Source organism: Cuculus canorus, chromosome 2, assembly GCF_017976375.1.
Source record: "Cuculus canorus isolate bCucCan1 chromosome 2, bCucCan1.pri, whole genome shotgun sequence".
NCBI classification, from domain to species: Eukaryota; Metazoa; Chordata; class Aves; order Cuculiformes; family Cuculidae; genus Cuculus; species Cuculus canorus.
In genome coordinates, this window is record NC_071402.1 from 88,748,890 (window position 1) to 88,763,403 (window position 14,514).

At 45.4% G+C, this 14,514-nt stretch overlaps 1 protein-coding gene across 1 annotated transcript; it reads right to left on the reverse strand.

The window, feature by feature from the left end:
* Positions 1-9,793: 9,793 nt before the first annotated feature.
* On the reverse strand, positions 9,794-12,861 carry FOXQ1 (forkhead box Q1). Its single transcript, XM_054059229.1, has one exon. The coding sequence runs from the start codon at positions 12,225-12,227 to the stop codon at positions 11,109-11,111; it is 1,119 nt and encodes a 372-aa protein (XP_053915204.1). The 5' UTR covers positions 12,228-12,861; the 3' UTR covers positions 9,794-11,108.
* Between the last annotated feature and the right edge of the window lie 1,653 nt (positions 12,862-14,514).

Sequence of the window (14,514 nt, forward strand, 5' to 3'; positions counted from 1 at the left end):
AGTCAGTGATTTGAATTCTGTGATGTTAATTGCTATATAATACTGTTTTTCATCGCTATTACATTTGCTATATGCCTTCTTAATGGTGCTACAGTAAGAAGCACCCAGAGTAATGAAGAATGAATTTTGCTAAAACTGAGCGAACTGCAGCAATGACAGAACCAGAAAAGAGCAGTGGTGATAGAGCCAGAACTGGTTACTGCATAAAACAATCCAACACCGTGTATCATCTTTCCAGCCCTTAAGGACTGTTATAATGGATGAGGCCTAAAGTCATGGACTAAATGTATTGAACGGACATTGTAGATCGATGGCCCATAGACTAAGGGTATTATATCTGACTCTATACATCACAAGACAGGAAAGGTGGTGGTGATCAACTGGGATGTTTTGGAAAGTGTAGGACCTGGGCGTGATATAGATGGTGTAGGATAAAGGGTGGATATTGTCCTGGTTTCAGCTTGGATAGAGTTAACAGTTTTCCTAGTAAGTGGTGTAGTGCTGTGGGTTTGATTTAAGATGAGAATAATGTTGATAACACACTGATGCAATGCTTACACTAAGTCAAGGGCTTTTCAGCTTTTCATGCTGTGCTGCGAGCGAGGAGGCTGGGTGCACACAAGAAGCTGGGAGGGGACACGGCCAGGACAGCTGGCCCAAATGGACCAAAGGGATATTCCATATCATGTGATGTCATGCTGAACAATAAAACTGGAGACAGTTGAAGCTGGCACCTGGCAGCCAGTGCTCAGGGACTGGATAAGTATCAGTCAGTGGGTGGTGAGCAATTGCACTGTGCATCACTTGTTTAGTATATTCTTCTTCTTGCTATTATTGCTATTGTTGTCATTATTATTTCCCTCCAATTTCTGTCCTAATTAACTGTCTTTATCTTAACTGTTTAATTTTAACTTTCTTTTCCCAATTTTCTCCCTCATCCCACTGAAGGAGGGCAATAAGCAAGCATCTGTAAGGTGCTTAGTTGCCAGCTGGGGTAAAAATACAATAGTAATCAGCACGTGCAGCATCTTAAGATTTCAAATCTGGCTTTTACGTAGGAGAGTTCAAAGAAATGGGGCAGAGAAAGATGAAAACTTATAGCAAACTAACAGATGAAAATGAGTTTTGTGATTTCGGGAAGGGGGGATGCTTTATGCCAAAATGAGCCTCTTGCTCAAAACAAAGTTTCATGTTAGAGTTTGAGCCTTCTAATTTGAACACTTATCTGGCCTTTTAATAATGCAGGGGACACAAAAGCACCTCTCCATGACTCTAGTTGCTCAACTTGGCTGGGGTTTCTTGTTGCCTTCTTTCCCAGACTATTTATAGTATAGCAATTAAGACTAATGCATAGCTACTCACACTTAGTTCCTGGCTCTGCTGGGTGTTGAGCCACTCCCAACAGGTGCTGAATGACTGAGATATTTAGTGTCCCCGAGAACTCTGCTGAAATCAGCTGGAGCTATCTGTCATGTAGATAGGTATATACCTTGAAAACAAATGGGTCTTATTTTTTTGGTATCAACTTTTTTTCTTGTTGTGAAATGAAATTAAGTGGCTGAAGCTAAACAGAGAACATATTTCTTAGTCAATATATGGGAATATATTTTCAATATTTCTCAGTGGGTTCTTACCATTAAGTGGAAAATCTATCAAATAAATAGAAGGGAACTCATCATTACATGCATCCATTCTTACCAGCCATTTTGCGGGATGGGGGTATATGTTAGCCATAAAATTCAAGCGTCTTATGGCTGTTAATATAGGGTGAGGTGTAATAATAGTGTAATAATTGGTTTGTGTTGTTCTTAACTGCTTGCTAAATTTATGGCTTGTGTATATCGGCTCCGACATCATTGGTATCAGTAGAAACTGTGAATGGTCAGAGGGCAGTTTATGACATTTTCAGGAATGGACTACAGTGATGAGTTTCTGGATACTATGCCCAACTTTTAGTGTCATAAATCCCTGTGAAGCTCCTGTGCTGCACTTTGTATAGTGATGGCTGATAGATATGGGCTGTAGGCACAATCTCTGATTGTAGGATGCTACTTGCTGGCCTTTCATCAAAGGAGATGGATGGTTGGTGCTTACGAAAACAACTAACCAAAATCAATTGAACTTGAGCAGTGTTCAATCCTGTTTCGCAAGCAACGAAATAAGAATGAATGCAAAGATGAAGGTACAGTTTTGTCAGACCTCATCACATTTGGGAGACTTGTAGACGCCAGCATGCTAAGCTGAGCTTCTTGTCCTGGTGAGGAAGAGCAGAACTGTGCCAAAGGGAAGGGTCCCATGGCTTAGATTGTTATCTGTGTTAGACTCAACTCTAGGTGCATGTGACTGCTCAGAAATTGCAAAACCTCATTTCTGAAAGGATATTATGACAGGGAGTGCATGATAGCACAAATTCTTCCTTTTTGATTGCAGTGTCTCTTGTATTAGAATACAAAACTGTATTTAACCTTTGCGGGGAATAAGTTCCCCCCACCTCATACTGTTCCCAGTGATTGCAAAAGGGAGAATTTCCTTTGTGCATTATTGTTTCTGTCACCACAGATTGGTAAAATAACGATTGCCTGTGTTCTTAATAAATCTAACTACCAAAAATACTCCAAATATAAAAAAATGTGGCTTAGTTTACAACAGGTTACTTTATATCCTGGTAGCACACTGGCTGAAAAGATTTTGACTTCTATGTACAACCACATCCAGAATCCTACAGCTTAACTATTTAAAACATCCATTGTTTTCCAGAGCTCCTTTCTCTCATTTGATTTCCAGACTTCCACTGAGCGAAAGCCCTGAGAACAATATTCCTTCTACTTGCACAAGACTGTTTCCTTCCCATTATAACTACTCATGGGATGACTCAGGGATCCTATAGGAAGAAAAATAGTGTGATCCTGTAATTTAGACAGTGCACCATGATGGTATGTGAACTGAATTAAGAGCAGCTAAAATAAAGGTGTGCGAGCACAATGGTCCCAGTTTTTGAAGGATGAGTGGTAAGGTGTTTTATTCTAGGGTTTGTTCTTTATGTAACACTAATATATATATATATAAAACTAAAAGTTGCTAATTGTTGTTACCACCTAATGACCTGAAAATAAGAAAGCTTGCATGGTACCTCAGAGTAAGACAGTAAACTGCAAGTTCTGTTAAATAGCGCAGGTACAAGCTCTATGACTATTTATCCCAGTTCTTCTCTGCTAGGCCAATTTACTTGTCCAGCTAACAGTGTTTTGGCACCATTCCTGTGAACTGATCGATTTCCAGCTGCTTGAGACATTTTTTCCCAGTTTAAGGAGCCACCTCCACCATGTAGGAAAACCCAGCATAATTCCCCAACATTTAAATCAAACTAGTAAAAATGTAAGCTAGTGATAGGATCTTTTAGTCTCGAGACTTCAGCAGTACAAGGAACAAAAAAGTGTTTAATTCAAATTTTACTGATGTAAATATTAATTAAAGGCAATTTGGGTAGCCTTACAGTCCTTGATCTGGTTGTTGGAGCCGAAGAGGAAGAAATTATAATAACAAGATGATAGCATGTGCTGAGCTTGTCAAGTCGACTGATCAGATCTAAACTCATCATCTGTGGTGACAGAAATAATAATGCACAAAGGAAGTTCTCCCTTGCAATTACTGGGAACAGTATGAGGTGGGGAGAACTTATTCCCAGCAAAGGGTAAAATCAATCTTCTTTATACAGAGTAAAAGAAATGGGGAGCAGTGCCTAGTTCCTAGGGAACAGGAAAACTTAAACCTGAATGTTAAACAAACGCTTCATTTTCCTAGCTATAGAGGACCCAGAGATTGCCCACACTTCCTTTGCAACTGACGCCAATGGTGTTGCACATTGGTTTTGCTTTGGCTGAAGTCTCAGCAGTGACTTTATCAAAGCACAGGTGCGCTGAGCTGAGCTAGTGGCTTTGACTAGTAAGAATGCAGTTTATGTGCCTTTCTTATTTTCCCAGTTCAGGGTCTAAAAGGAGACGCAGCGTCTGCAAGAGGCTTGGGGCAAAGTTATCTTAGCAAAGGATGCTGGCATCAGGATAGCCTATGGTAAGTTCTGTCTTTCTGTGCTCAGTGTTTTGTAGACTAGACTCAAGGAAGAAATTGCTCCTGCTTTCTCAAGGGTAGCCTTGGATAAAGGCAAGTAAGATAAGGGAGGAGAGGGAGGTGAAAGGGAAAGGTTGTTTCTCTGCTTGAACAAGACTTTGTTGAAATGTTACACTGAAGGGTTTTTTTGGTAGTTATTGCTAAAGGGTTGGGTAACTGCAGTCTGTGTACTCTGATGTCATGTGTTAGCTCTTGGAAGATAACTTGTAACATTTGTCCTTCTTTAACCTGTTTCTTCTGAAGCTGGGGGAGAGTGTAGGAAGGACCTAACATGACTCCAGATATTGTGTCGCAGAAAGCTTTGCCTTCACCATGTCTTATGGTTAGTCAGAAGAAGATTCTCCAGAGAAGCTCAGAGAAAACGAGAAGTGACTAGGGGGGGGGTTCCTAGACTGACTTACCAGGAAAAAGTGAGAAAGTTGCTGCTGTGCATCTGTACAGTTCTGCTAAGTGATTAACAGGAAATGTGATGATAACATACAACTAATTGAGGCTTCTATATGCCAAAGAGAGGGGAATTACTTTGTTGTTGTATGATGAGGATGAGTAATGAACACGTAGTGCTGTATTGAAGGTGGCAGGATGAAGTACCTAGAGCAACAGCAGTTGTTGTGCACAGACAGAGAATTGCATTAGAAACTTGTGTTTGGAATATCAAATATTAAATATCTGTTATTACCTGGTGAGGCAACTTAAGTTTTCTCACAAAAGAAACCATGTGTTCTGTGTGGTTTCTTGTTCATCACTTAGGATGTTTCAAACAAGGCTACTAGATACTGCCTTGCTTCATAAGTTATTAAAAATAAACTGGAAGGAACTGCACTGGAAGGAAAGTGAATTGAGCAGTTCTAGAAGCCTCTCATGTCTGCATTTTACTAGACTCTCATGAGAGATCTTGGGAAAGCTATTTCTGTAGTGAGATACCACAATTTGCAACAGAGTCTATGGCAACTTCTGTCTTTCCGTGCTCAGTGTAAATGAATTAATGAAGTAAAACTAATTTCACAGGAGCTGTCTTGCTTAAGATTCTTCTGCCCACTGAGGTAGCGTGGGGTATACCATGGAGCCGCAGAACACCAGAAGTTCAGCCAAGTCCGGCTCTGACATTATATTCATTAGCATTGCTTCTCTACAGAGGACTAAAAATACTTTCGTAATAGTAAGTATAAGGTGAAATACACTATTTATGTGAAGGGTTATTAGTTGGCTGGTGGATATTATTGGACTATTACTGCAGTACCAAATTATTTCTTAAAATAACAACAGCACAAACACAGATAAAATAAACCCATTGGACCCTAAACCAGCTAAATTATACTTATTAAAACATTTATGAACCCTTATGTACTGCTTATAAACATGTACTCAATGAATAGCCATGATCAGGAAGGACCTACACTGGAATTTGGAAAATTAAGTGTCAACCTATTTTTCATTTTTTTCTCTCATGGTTCTCAGTCTGATGGTCCTTGGTCCATCCAAGGACCCACATATTCTTCTCAAGACATTGTACTGAAAAGTAGAGTTGTATTACTCCACCTATATAGTCTCTGCTTTTCTATTAAGGAAAGAACCCACAGGAATATTGCTTTTCCCCATAACAAAGGAGGCTATTAGTGTGCAATCCTGCTTGAAAGAGCTCAGAAATTTTGCAACATGTCATAACAAAGAAAACAATATCATGGTGCAAGAGCACAAGTATTATGACAGTGTGTTCTCTCGGTCCTTCCTCATACACATCCCCTCTGGCTCTGGAAAACAGGACAAAGGCCTAGTCCGTCCAGGTGTATGAAGGTAAAATTTCCTGAAGGCAACAGCAATGTTTAGCTCCTATGTGGGGCTGGAGACTATGCAAATTACTGTTTTTTCTGAAGCTAGCAATCTATATAACCTAAATAATGATGTGTTAACAGTTTTGAATGTCTAGAAAGGGCCAGGCTCTCTCTAGCCATCTCTCTAATATATGATGGGGTATTTAGGCTTCATAGATGGCTTTTCTGAAGCAGGTTTCAAGACTTCAGAGAGTGTCAAATTAAGACAGGAGAGTTTATTCAGGAAAAAAAATGTTTCCTCTCCAGAACATAAATGGAAAATGCAACCGTATTCACCCTATTATTAAAGACCTACTGCAGTGCTAGACAAAGTTGCAACAGGATACAATCACCCTTGCCAAAATCACAGCTTTAGTGCCTTGAATTTGGCTGGAGGTGGATTTCAACTTTGTTTTTACGTCCACTTCAGACTTAAAAGTCAAAAAGCCTGGCACAATAAAGGGATTCTTTTGTCTGTTATTAAACAAAACGCCTCCCGTAGCTCAATGAAGAATTGTGCAAAATCTACATTTCAGTTCAGAAGCTCTACCCTTGTAGGTGGGACTGTGGTCTTGTGTAGGAAGTTTCACCTTAAGCTACTTAAGGCATGGTGCAAAAGATGAAGGGCCTGTGAACCCAAGTCCTTTGTATGTGTCTTATTCCGGGGTGTAATTTATTTATGTTAAGGGTCTTTTGTGTCTGATACTTCCTGCTAAGGTGCCTAAGAATCGTTTTGAAAAAGTGTTCGGGGCAGGAAAGACAGAAAAGTTCCGGAGGCAAAATTACATCCATCCTCTTTCAGTCCTATCACCATCTAGTGTGAAGGAAAGCTGATAACAAGGACTGCACTTTTGCTTAGGAACTTTCCCTACTCATGTGTGTTGAATTGAGTCTTTTAGTTAGCACTACTGTGCTGAGATGGCTGTTAAATAAAGTAATTGATTTCAGTGGACTTCTTCCTGAGTAAGGGTTAGGGATTCTGAAGGGCTGGTTATCCCATTTTATGCGTCTTTGGGAGTGTAAGAGCAGAAACCAAGTTTCAGGCTTCATCAGATTGGCTAGTGGAAAATTGGGGTTAGTGACTCTGATAGGAAGATAACACAATCAAATGCTGCCCTATGGACATGTCTCCATTAATTAAAAGGAGTAAAATTCTTTGCCTCCACTATAATATAAAATAGTTACTGTATTCTCCTGCTGCATGGGATCTATGTAATATATACAAGCTGTTATCCACAGATCACTTCTGCAAGCTTGGTTCTTCAGTGAACTCAAGTTTGGCATCCATTAATTCCTGAAGTCCTTAACCTTCTTCTTTATATGAATTTGATCTTAATCCACAAAGGAGTTGATACAGTTGTGCTGCTCAGTAGGCTAAATTTTTAAGAGATTTAGGGAAGTGGTTAAGACTAAGATTAGTCATGTAAGAAACCTGTGTTATCATTATCGGAGGGGAGGGAGGGGGCAGGGAGCAGAGGACGCAAGAAAGGGATAAGCCCTGCAAAAATGTTTGATGAAAGCAATTTGATTGTCAGGTATGATTTATTTTTTTTTTTTCTCTCTCTCTTTAAAACACACTAAGACATTCAGAACCGGCAAGAGAAGAAGCAGTTATGGAACAAAAAGTCGTGGAAACAATATGGTTAAAACCAGACGGTCAGACCTGAGTTCAGTTCTGCTCAGGCTGGGGTTCTCACCAAGTGCTGCACTTCATAGAAAGTCCAGAGAGCGCGGTGCAGCCAACAAGGAGTGTTTGCGGATCCTCTCATGTACCGATAAACAGATAGTTACACACCCTGTTCCAGCCAGGCTTTCTGTGCCATTTACATCAGTTTTGCCTGTACAGCATGTATCCCGAGCTGCACCCATCCAACAAGCACTTAGATGCTCCCGGGTGATGTAGACTCTCCTCAGACTGAAAGAACAGGGCACAAAAGTATCAGCTTACAGCTGATGTGTCAAATATCAAAAGGAGTAAAGCTTTGTCTCTCTTCTGTCATTCTGATTTATTAGACGTTAAGAAAGACAAAGTATCCAGACGTACAAACGTCTCTGTTTTGGGAAGGTCTGGGAAATGGTTAATGTGCTTGTTCCACACAAAAATGTAAAGTGTCGGTTCTCTGATTACCTGCTGCTGGAAAGTGTTTGGACAGGTGCTGTGTTTCACCAGCCGTCTGTCACAGCTGACAGCCCGGATTTATGGCTGTGCACCGGGGCTGGGGTCTCCTCTCCGCCGGCTCCCGGTCCCCGGGACGGGGCTGCCTCTCTGCCGGCTCCCACGCAGCTGGCTCTGCCCTGGACGCCGGGCAGGATGACAGCCGGGATCCGCCCGGTTCTTAACACTGACGTTCCCTCCTGTAAATTCGCTCGCGTGTGAACGAACTATTCCAGCTCTCTTGCTAAGCAGCACCGCCAGTGGGGTAGTTGCCACCCGAAGGTCAACAAGGGGGAAATCAGTCCCTTGCCTCCTCTTCAGGGGATGGGAAGAGGAACCGATGCTGGAAAGAGATGAGGCTGAGAAGACCCAAGCCTTCGTCCAGCGAAAGCCCCCCCCAGCCCTACCAGCCTTCCCAGCACCCCAGTGCCACGGGAACGCTCAAATCCTGGTGGGATCAAGCATCGCGGAAGAACTGCGAGGACACAGATACTCCTTGTACTGCACTGTTGATGTACGCATCAAACAAAAAAACGAGATACGCTGAAGATGAACGTATGTTAAAAAGGCACGTCTTCAAATCTGTCGGCTTCTTTTCCTTTTCCTTTCTTTTAATACTAAATTATTTTAATAAAAAGGAACTTTTCTAAAAGTAAAAAGCTGCGTGCCATCCTATTAAGTACACCTGTGCGCACACATTCATCTCTGCTCACACTTACTTGCATCCGATGAAATACACGCTCGTGGCTGTAATAACAAATGCCACTTTCCATCAATGTGTTTTTTAACATACCCTGAAATATGGCCATTACAGACCAACAAACCCAAAAGATATTAGCAATTGCGTGCTGTCGGCACACGTGGGCACTTTCTATAAAGAAAGAAATGTTAAAATACAAGCTAGAGGAAAGGGTAGATTATAGAAGGGCAGATTAATATTTGCACAGAGCCTGGAAGGCAGAATGATGTCGAAATAGTGCGTGTGTATGTGTGTGTGCATGCGTGTGTGTACATAAAAACCAATTCCTTCAAGGGTTGGATTACTTCATACATTAGTCACTAATCTCTCGCAATGTTCTGATGAATGTTATGGTCTGAGCTAAACACACCGTGAAATCTGCTTGAGCTTTATCGAAACAAGTCGGTGTTTTCGCCCTCAGATTGTTCTGTTTGAAGCTTTCCTTTCCCAACGCACCTTCGCTGTTCGGTAAAATGTTTTTGCGAGGAGGATAGAAGCTATTCAGCGGCTGAACCTGGCCCTGAAGGAAAAGGAGGTAGAAGAGAAAGTTCGGCATCCGAAATAACAGTAATTAGAAAAAAGAACAACTAATGCCCCAAAACATGTTTATCGTCGTTTATCTTAGATGATCTGTGCTTACAGAAGACCTAGAGGAGAAAAAAATTCTGCCTATTTTCATCCTTTTTTTTTTTAAAAAAAAAGAAAACAACAAACAAACGAACAATCAAGTCCGAATCACCATTTCGGCGCTTGTTTAAAGCTCTTCGGGTTTGGAGATGCTACTAAATTGTAATTCAGTACCACGGGCAGTTAACCCACCCCCCCTTTCCTTTTTGTGACTCAATCTTTCAGAGGCTTTCTTGATCCCTTCTGACAATACGAAGCAGCATTAACATTACACACGTGAGGATAAGACAACCTGTGTAAACTTTTTATTCCCACCAGATATTCAACAGCGTCCACCCTGCTGAGGTTTCGCTCCCTGCAGATACGCTCCCTGCGAGGCTGTCCCCAACAGAAGCAGCCGGAGCCCTGTGGTGTCAAAACGACCTTCCTGAAGCAAGTTTTCTTTGGACCGAAAGATGACAACAGGATCACGTTTCGTCTGCTGTGCTCCGGGGAATAAAAGAAAAAGGAGGAGAGAAAATAAAAGATGCGCAAGGCTCCCACAAGCTGCCCCCAAGTCGGGCAGCCAGCCTGCAAGTCCTCCTGCCTTTCTGCAGGGCTGAGCACCGTCGGGGAAACCTGATTTGACTTCCAGGAATTGAAGAGGGACTTCCAAACCTGGAGGCAGCCCAAGAGCAGAACCTCTCTGTCCCGGCAGCCCCAATGCTCCTCGGCCAAGGCTACCACGGCGGAGTTCCCTCCCTCCACGCCAGCACAGACATCACGCTCGTATTACTGTCTTTATTTATGGAGCAGCTTTTATTCGGGGGAGAGGAGAAAGAAAAAAAGAAACAAACAAAAAAACTAAACCACACACACACACAAAAAGGAAAAACACTGTGGCCAAGCGTCAATAAAATGCACACGCACATATATAATATATACAAACACAAAAATAAAATAAGGGGGAAAAAAATTACTCTTCTCTTTCCAGTAGCAGTGGTCTTGGCCTTAGGTGCACAACGCCAATCAGTTCAGGAGACAACGCCTGACATTTCCATGAGCCCTTTCCCCGATCCCGCCCCCCGAACAATAATTAATTAAAAAAAGAAAGCTGCATCTCTTTGTGTTAAAACCACTACTTTTATAAATAATTTAAGGTCCTCCCTCCCCACGAAATGCTAGTTGCCGGACAGGAGAAAAGATTTCTTTTTGGCACAGTGATGCATCACTTTGCAGTACAGACCTACGGCTCCTCAACAGCCCCCGGACCCCTCCCCTTCTCCCTCCCGCAGGCGCCCCCGACCCCTCTCCCTCCTCCCAGTGCACAGCGCATCCCTGCGGGAATCCCAGGCTTTGGTGGCAGGAGATGCGGGGACAAGACGGGGGATAGAAAGGAGGCGGCGAGGGAGAGGCTTAAGTCAAGTAGTCTCAACGAACAGTAAGAAGCACTTGAGGCTCATGGCTATGTCCAAAAAGACAGTTTTCTTGTTTAGATTTTTTTTTTTGGTTGAAGTTAAACGCACTGTCATTTCATTAAGGCACAGTCACCAAGGCTTTTTTTTATTTTTGCTTGGAGGCTTGGAGTTAAAGTGCGGGATCCAGAGCCGCCTACCTTTCCCCCTCCCCGCCTCCCCGGGCAGGCCCTTCGCAAGGGAGGAGGGGGGCTCCATTAAGCCAGAGGGGTCTCCACGGCGTACGGCTGGAACGGAGCCGAGCCCCCGGCCGCCGGCTGCAGCCGGAGGGACCCGTACAGCGGGGCCGGCGCCCCCCGCCCGTCCTTGGCGAGGGCAGCGGGGAAGAGCGGCGCCCGCGGGCGCTGCGGCGGCTGCTGCGGCTCTGCCCCCAGCATCAGCGGCGAGGGCGGCTCGCCCAGCCCGAACCTGCAGAGCGGCAGGAGGCCCCCGCCGTACAGCGGCGGCGCGGCAGGTGGGTAGGGGAGCAGCGGGTAGGGGCCGGGCAGCAGGTGCGGGGGCGCCGGCCAGACGACGCGGCCGTGCGGGGGCTGCGGGGGGGCGGCCGTGCGGGGCCCCGCCGGCCGCCGCAGGAGGCTCTCGATGGCGAAGGAGCTGGAAAACTTGGAGCCGCCGCTTCCCGCTGCCGCCCCACCGCCGCCTCCCCCCGCGGGCGCCTCCTTGGCGGCGGAGCCCGCAGCGCAGTTGCACGGCGAGGAGGCGCAGCAGCAGCGCGGGGAAGCGCCGGGGGACCCCGCGTCGTGCGGAGCGGCGGGGCGGGAGGGCGGCGGGGCGGCGCGGCTCAGCCGCTTGCGGCGCCGTCGGAAGACTCCGTCAGCGAAGGTGTATTCGCTGCTGGGGTTGAGCATCCAGTAGTTGTCCTTGCCCCACGGCCGCGCCGGGTCGCGCAGCACCTTGACGAAGCAGTCGTTGAGGGAGAGGTTGTGGCGCACGGAGTTGCGCCAGCCCGTGTAGGCGCCGCGGAAGAAGGGGAAGCGGCTCATCAGGTAGTCGTTGATCTCGGCCAGGGTGAGGCGGCCCCCGGCCGAGTCGCGGATGGCCATGGCGATCAGGGCGATGTAGGAGTAGGGCGGCTTCGGCCGCCGAGTGTAGGGCTTGCCCTTGCTGCTGCTCTCGGGAGGCGGCTGCGGGGCGGCGGGGGGCGGCGGGGGCAGCCCCTGACTCCCGGCCCCGCCGCCGGGGCTGTGGGCGGCGCAGTCGCCGTCCGAGCCCAGCTCGCTCTCGGCCGGCGCCGGGGAGAGGGACCCGCTGCCTTCCTGGTCGCTGCCGGCGCTCAGCTTGTCCTCGTAGTGCTGCGAGAACACCTCCAGCTTCATGGCTCCCCACCTCCCCGGGAGCCGCCGGCACTGAGCTGGCCCTTTCCCCGCCGCCGAGGGCAGGTGGCGATGCCCGATGCACCCGCGGGTGCTTCCTCCGGCTTCCACCTCCTTTTCGCTCTTTTTTTCCAACCCCCCCCTTCTTTTTCTTTTTTTTTTTTTTTTGTGTCCTTCTCGGTCTTTACTCCCGCCGCTCCATGGGGGCGACGAGGTCCCCGCGGAGCCGGTTCCTCTCTGCCTTCCCACCGGAGCCCGGTGCTGCTCCGAGGTTACCGTGCGGCGCTCCGAGAAGCTCCCGAGGGAAGTCGAGGTTATTCCTGTCTCTCCGGCTTCGTCCCCGGTCAGTGCCGGGACACCGGGCTGGCTCCTCGCACCCGGGTTATTAGGGTTATTAGTGTTATTGTCATTATCTCTCTCTTCCTCTGTGGTTCTGCGTCTCTCCACCACTTTCAGACCAGCCCATTATAACGCCGGCGAGAGGCGGAGCCAGGACGGAGATCTGAAAGGGTGGTGGGTGGAGAAGCAAGGTAGCAAAGGTGGGGATGTGCTAATGAGCGCGTATCAGAGCCGTAATTAGCTGAGATGACAGCAAGGTCTTGTTGGAAAGTTATTTTACGAAACTTATTTGTATTTTCTCCTGCCAGGTCCCTTCCCTTCCCGGGTATTTCGAATGAAGCCGCACTCCGGGGCGACTTCGCAGAGCCGGGCCCGCCTCCCAGGTGTAAAATGCAGAATGACTTATAGGTGGCAGAGCAGAACCTGTTACGTGCCGAGATTTATTTTAATAGCGCCGTATATAGCTACAAGTTGTAATGTGACAGCTCAACAACCTGCTGGAAAATAATACACGGCTTCGCAGTCGTGAATTCCTGGTGATTTATGTAGCCTGACAAAGTCGCCTCAGTCGTGGCCCCTCTTCCCTTCTGTTATAACCACACCTGGTGCAGGGGTAAAAGTGGGAACAGGTAGGCAATGCTGTGCGCTTTTGATGCAGGGAGAATTAGTCAAAACCTTAATCTTAGTTTTAAGTGTGTTAACGTGTGTACAGTAGTGTCACTTGATCTTTTTCCAGATGGTTTGTTTGTAACCTCTCTAGCTGTTGCTCTCCAATAAAATCTTTTATTGTGTTTTTAAATACTGACTTTCCCTTAACATTTTTTTTTGCACGTTATGGATCTGTAATATTTTCTGTAAAACCTAGGACAAAAAGTAATTTTACCTAGAAACTTTTCTTTCTAGAAAAACTAGTTGTGATTTTGAGGTTTGGTTTTAGGTTTAAGTTGTCAGAGCCTTACCTTCCTTGAGAGGTTTTGCCTCCTTCAACAGGATCTTGGACAGAATATCTCGACGAAGAGAGTTCCATAGCAGTAGCTTCTCTGAAAACTCCCTCTTTGGTCCTGCTCGCTGGTCAAAGTCAATTGCAAAATGCCATTTTACTTCATACAGCAGTAGCGCTAGCGTCTGCAAAACAATAACAAAACAAAAGCATCAGCAGAAATCTAGTGTGGTGCTTATATTTTATTTCTCATGTGTACACTTTGAATTTCGTTTCCTGGAGTAAGAGTTGGATTGCTCCATCTTTTTCAAAAGCAGTCTTTCTAAATCGGACCTTATTTTATAATAAATACTTAATGCAGAGTCACTCCGGTTAGGGCTATGCTGTTGTAGTCTGGCTCTTAAGAAGACTGTTGGAGAGGAACATGAGAAAAAAGCAGGTTTACAAGACTGACAGAAGAAACAAACAGCACCGCTTTCTGCCTCGATCTCTCTTGAACAGAATATACATTCCCACAGACACCTGCATTTTGTTTCAAGGTTTTGCCACTTCTTCAGTCTCTGAGGGTCTTAAGTAGTAAATAGTGAACAATGAGAAGTTCTTCTGTCGTTTTGGTTGTACTCTGTCTAACTTTGATAATAACAGGTGTGATGTCTTCCTGTTCTCAGACATCTAGTACTGGTTCTCAGACATCTCTGTACCAGTTCAGAAAGACAAAAATAAGAGGAGGGAGACCTCTCTTGGTTCCTTGTTGTTGTTGTCTCTATGAAATGCAAACTGAGATCTTTCAGTAAAGTGCTGCATTACCTGTAGGTGCCAATGTTTGTGTTTAAGGGTATGGGAAAAAGCTATCATTCCTTCTAAAACTTGTATTTTCTAACACGATTCCAATAGTGAGGGTAGGTTTTTTCCTCTTCCTGCTTTTGTTGTAAATAGCAGTGAAGTAGCGATGATTTGCTAGCTTACCTTTGATGTTTATTTTATTACCGTTCCACTATTTGTGTGGAAAAT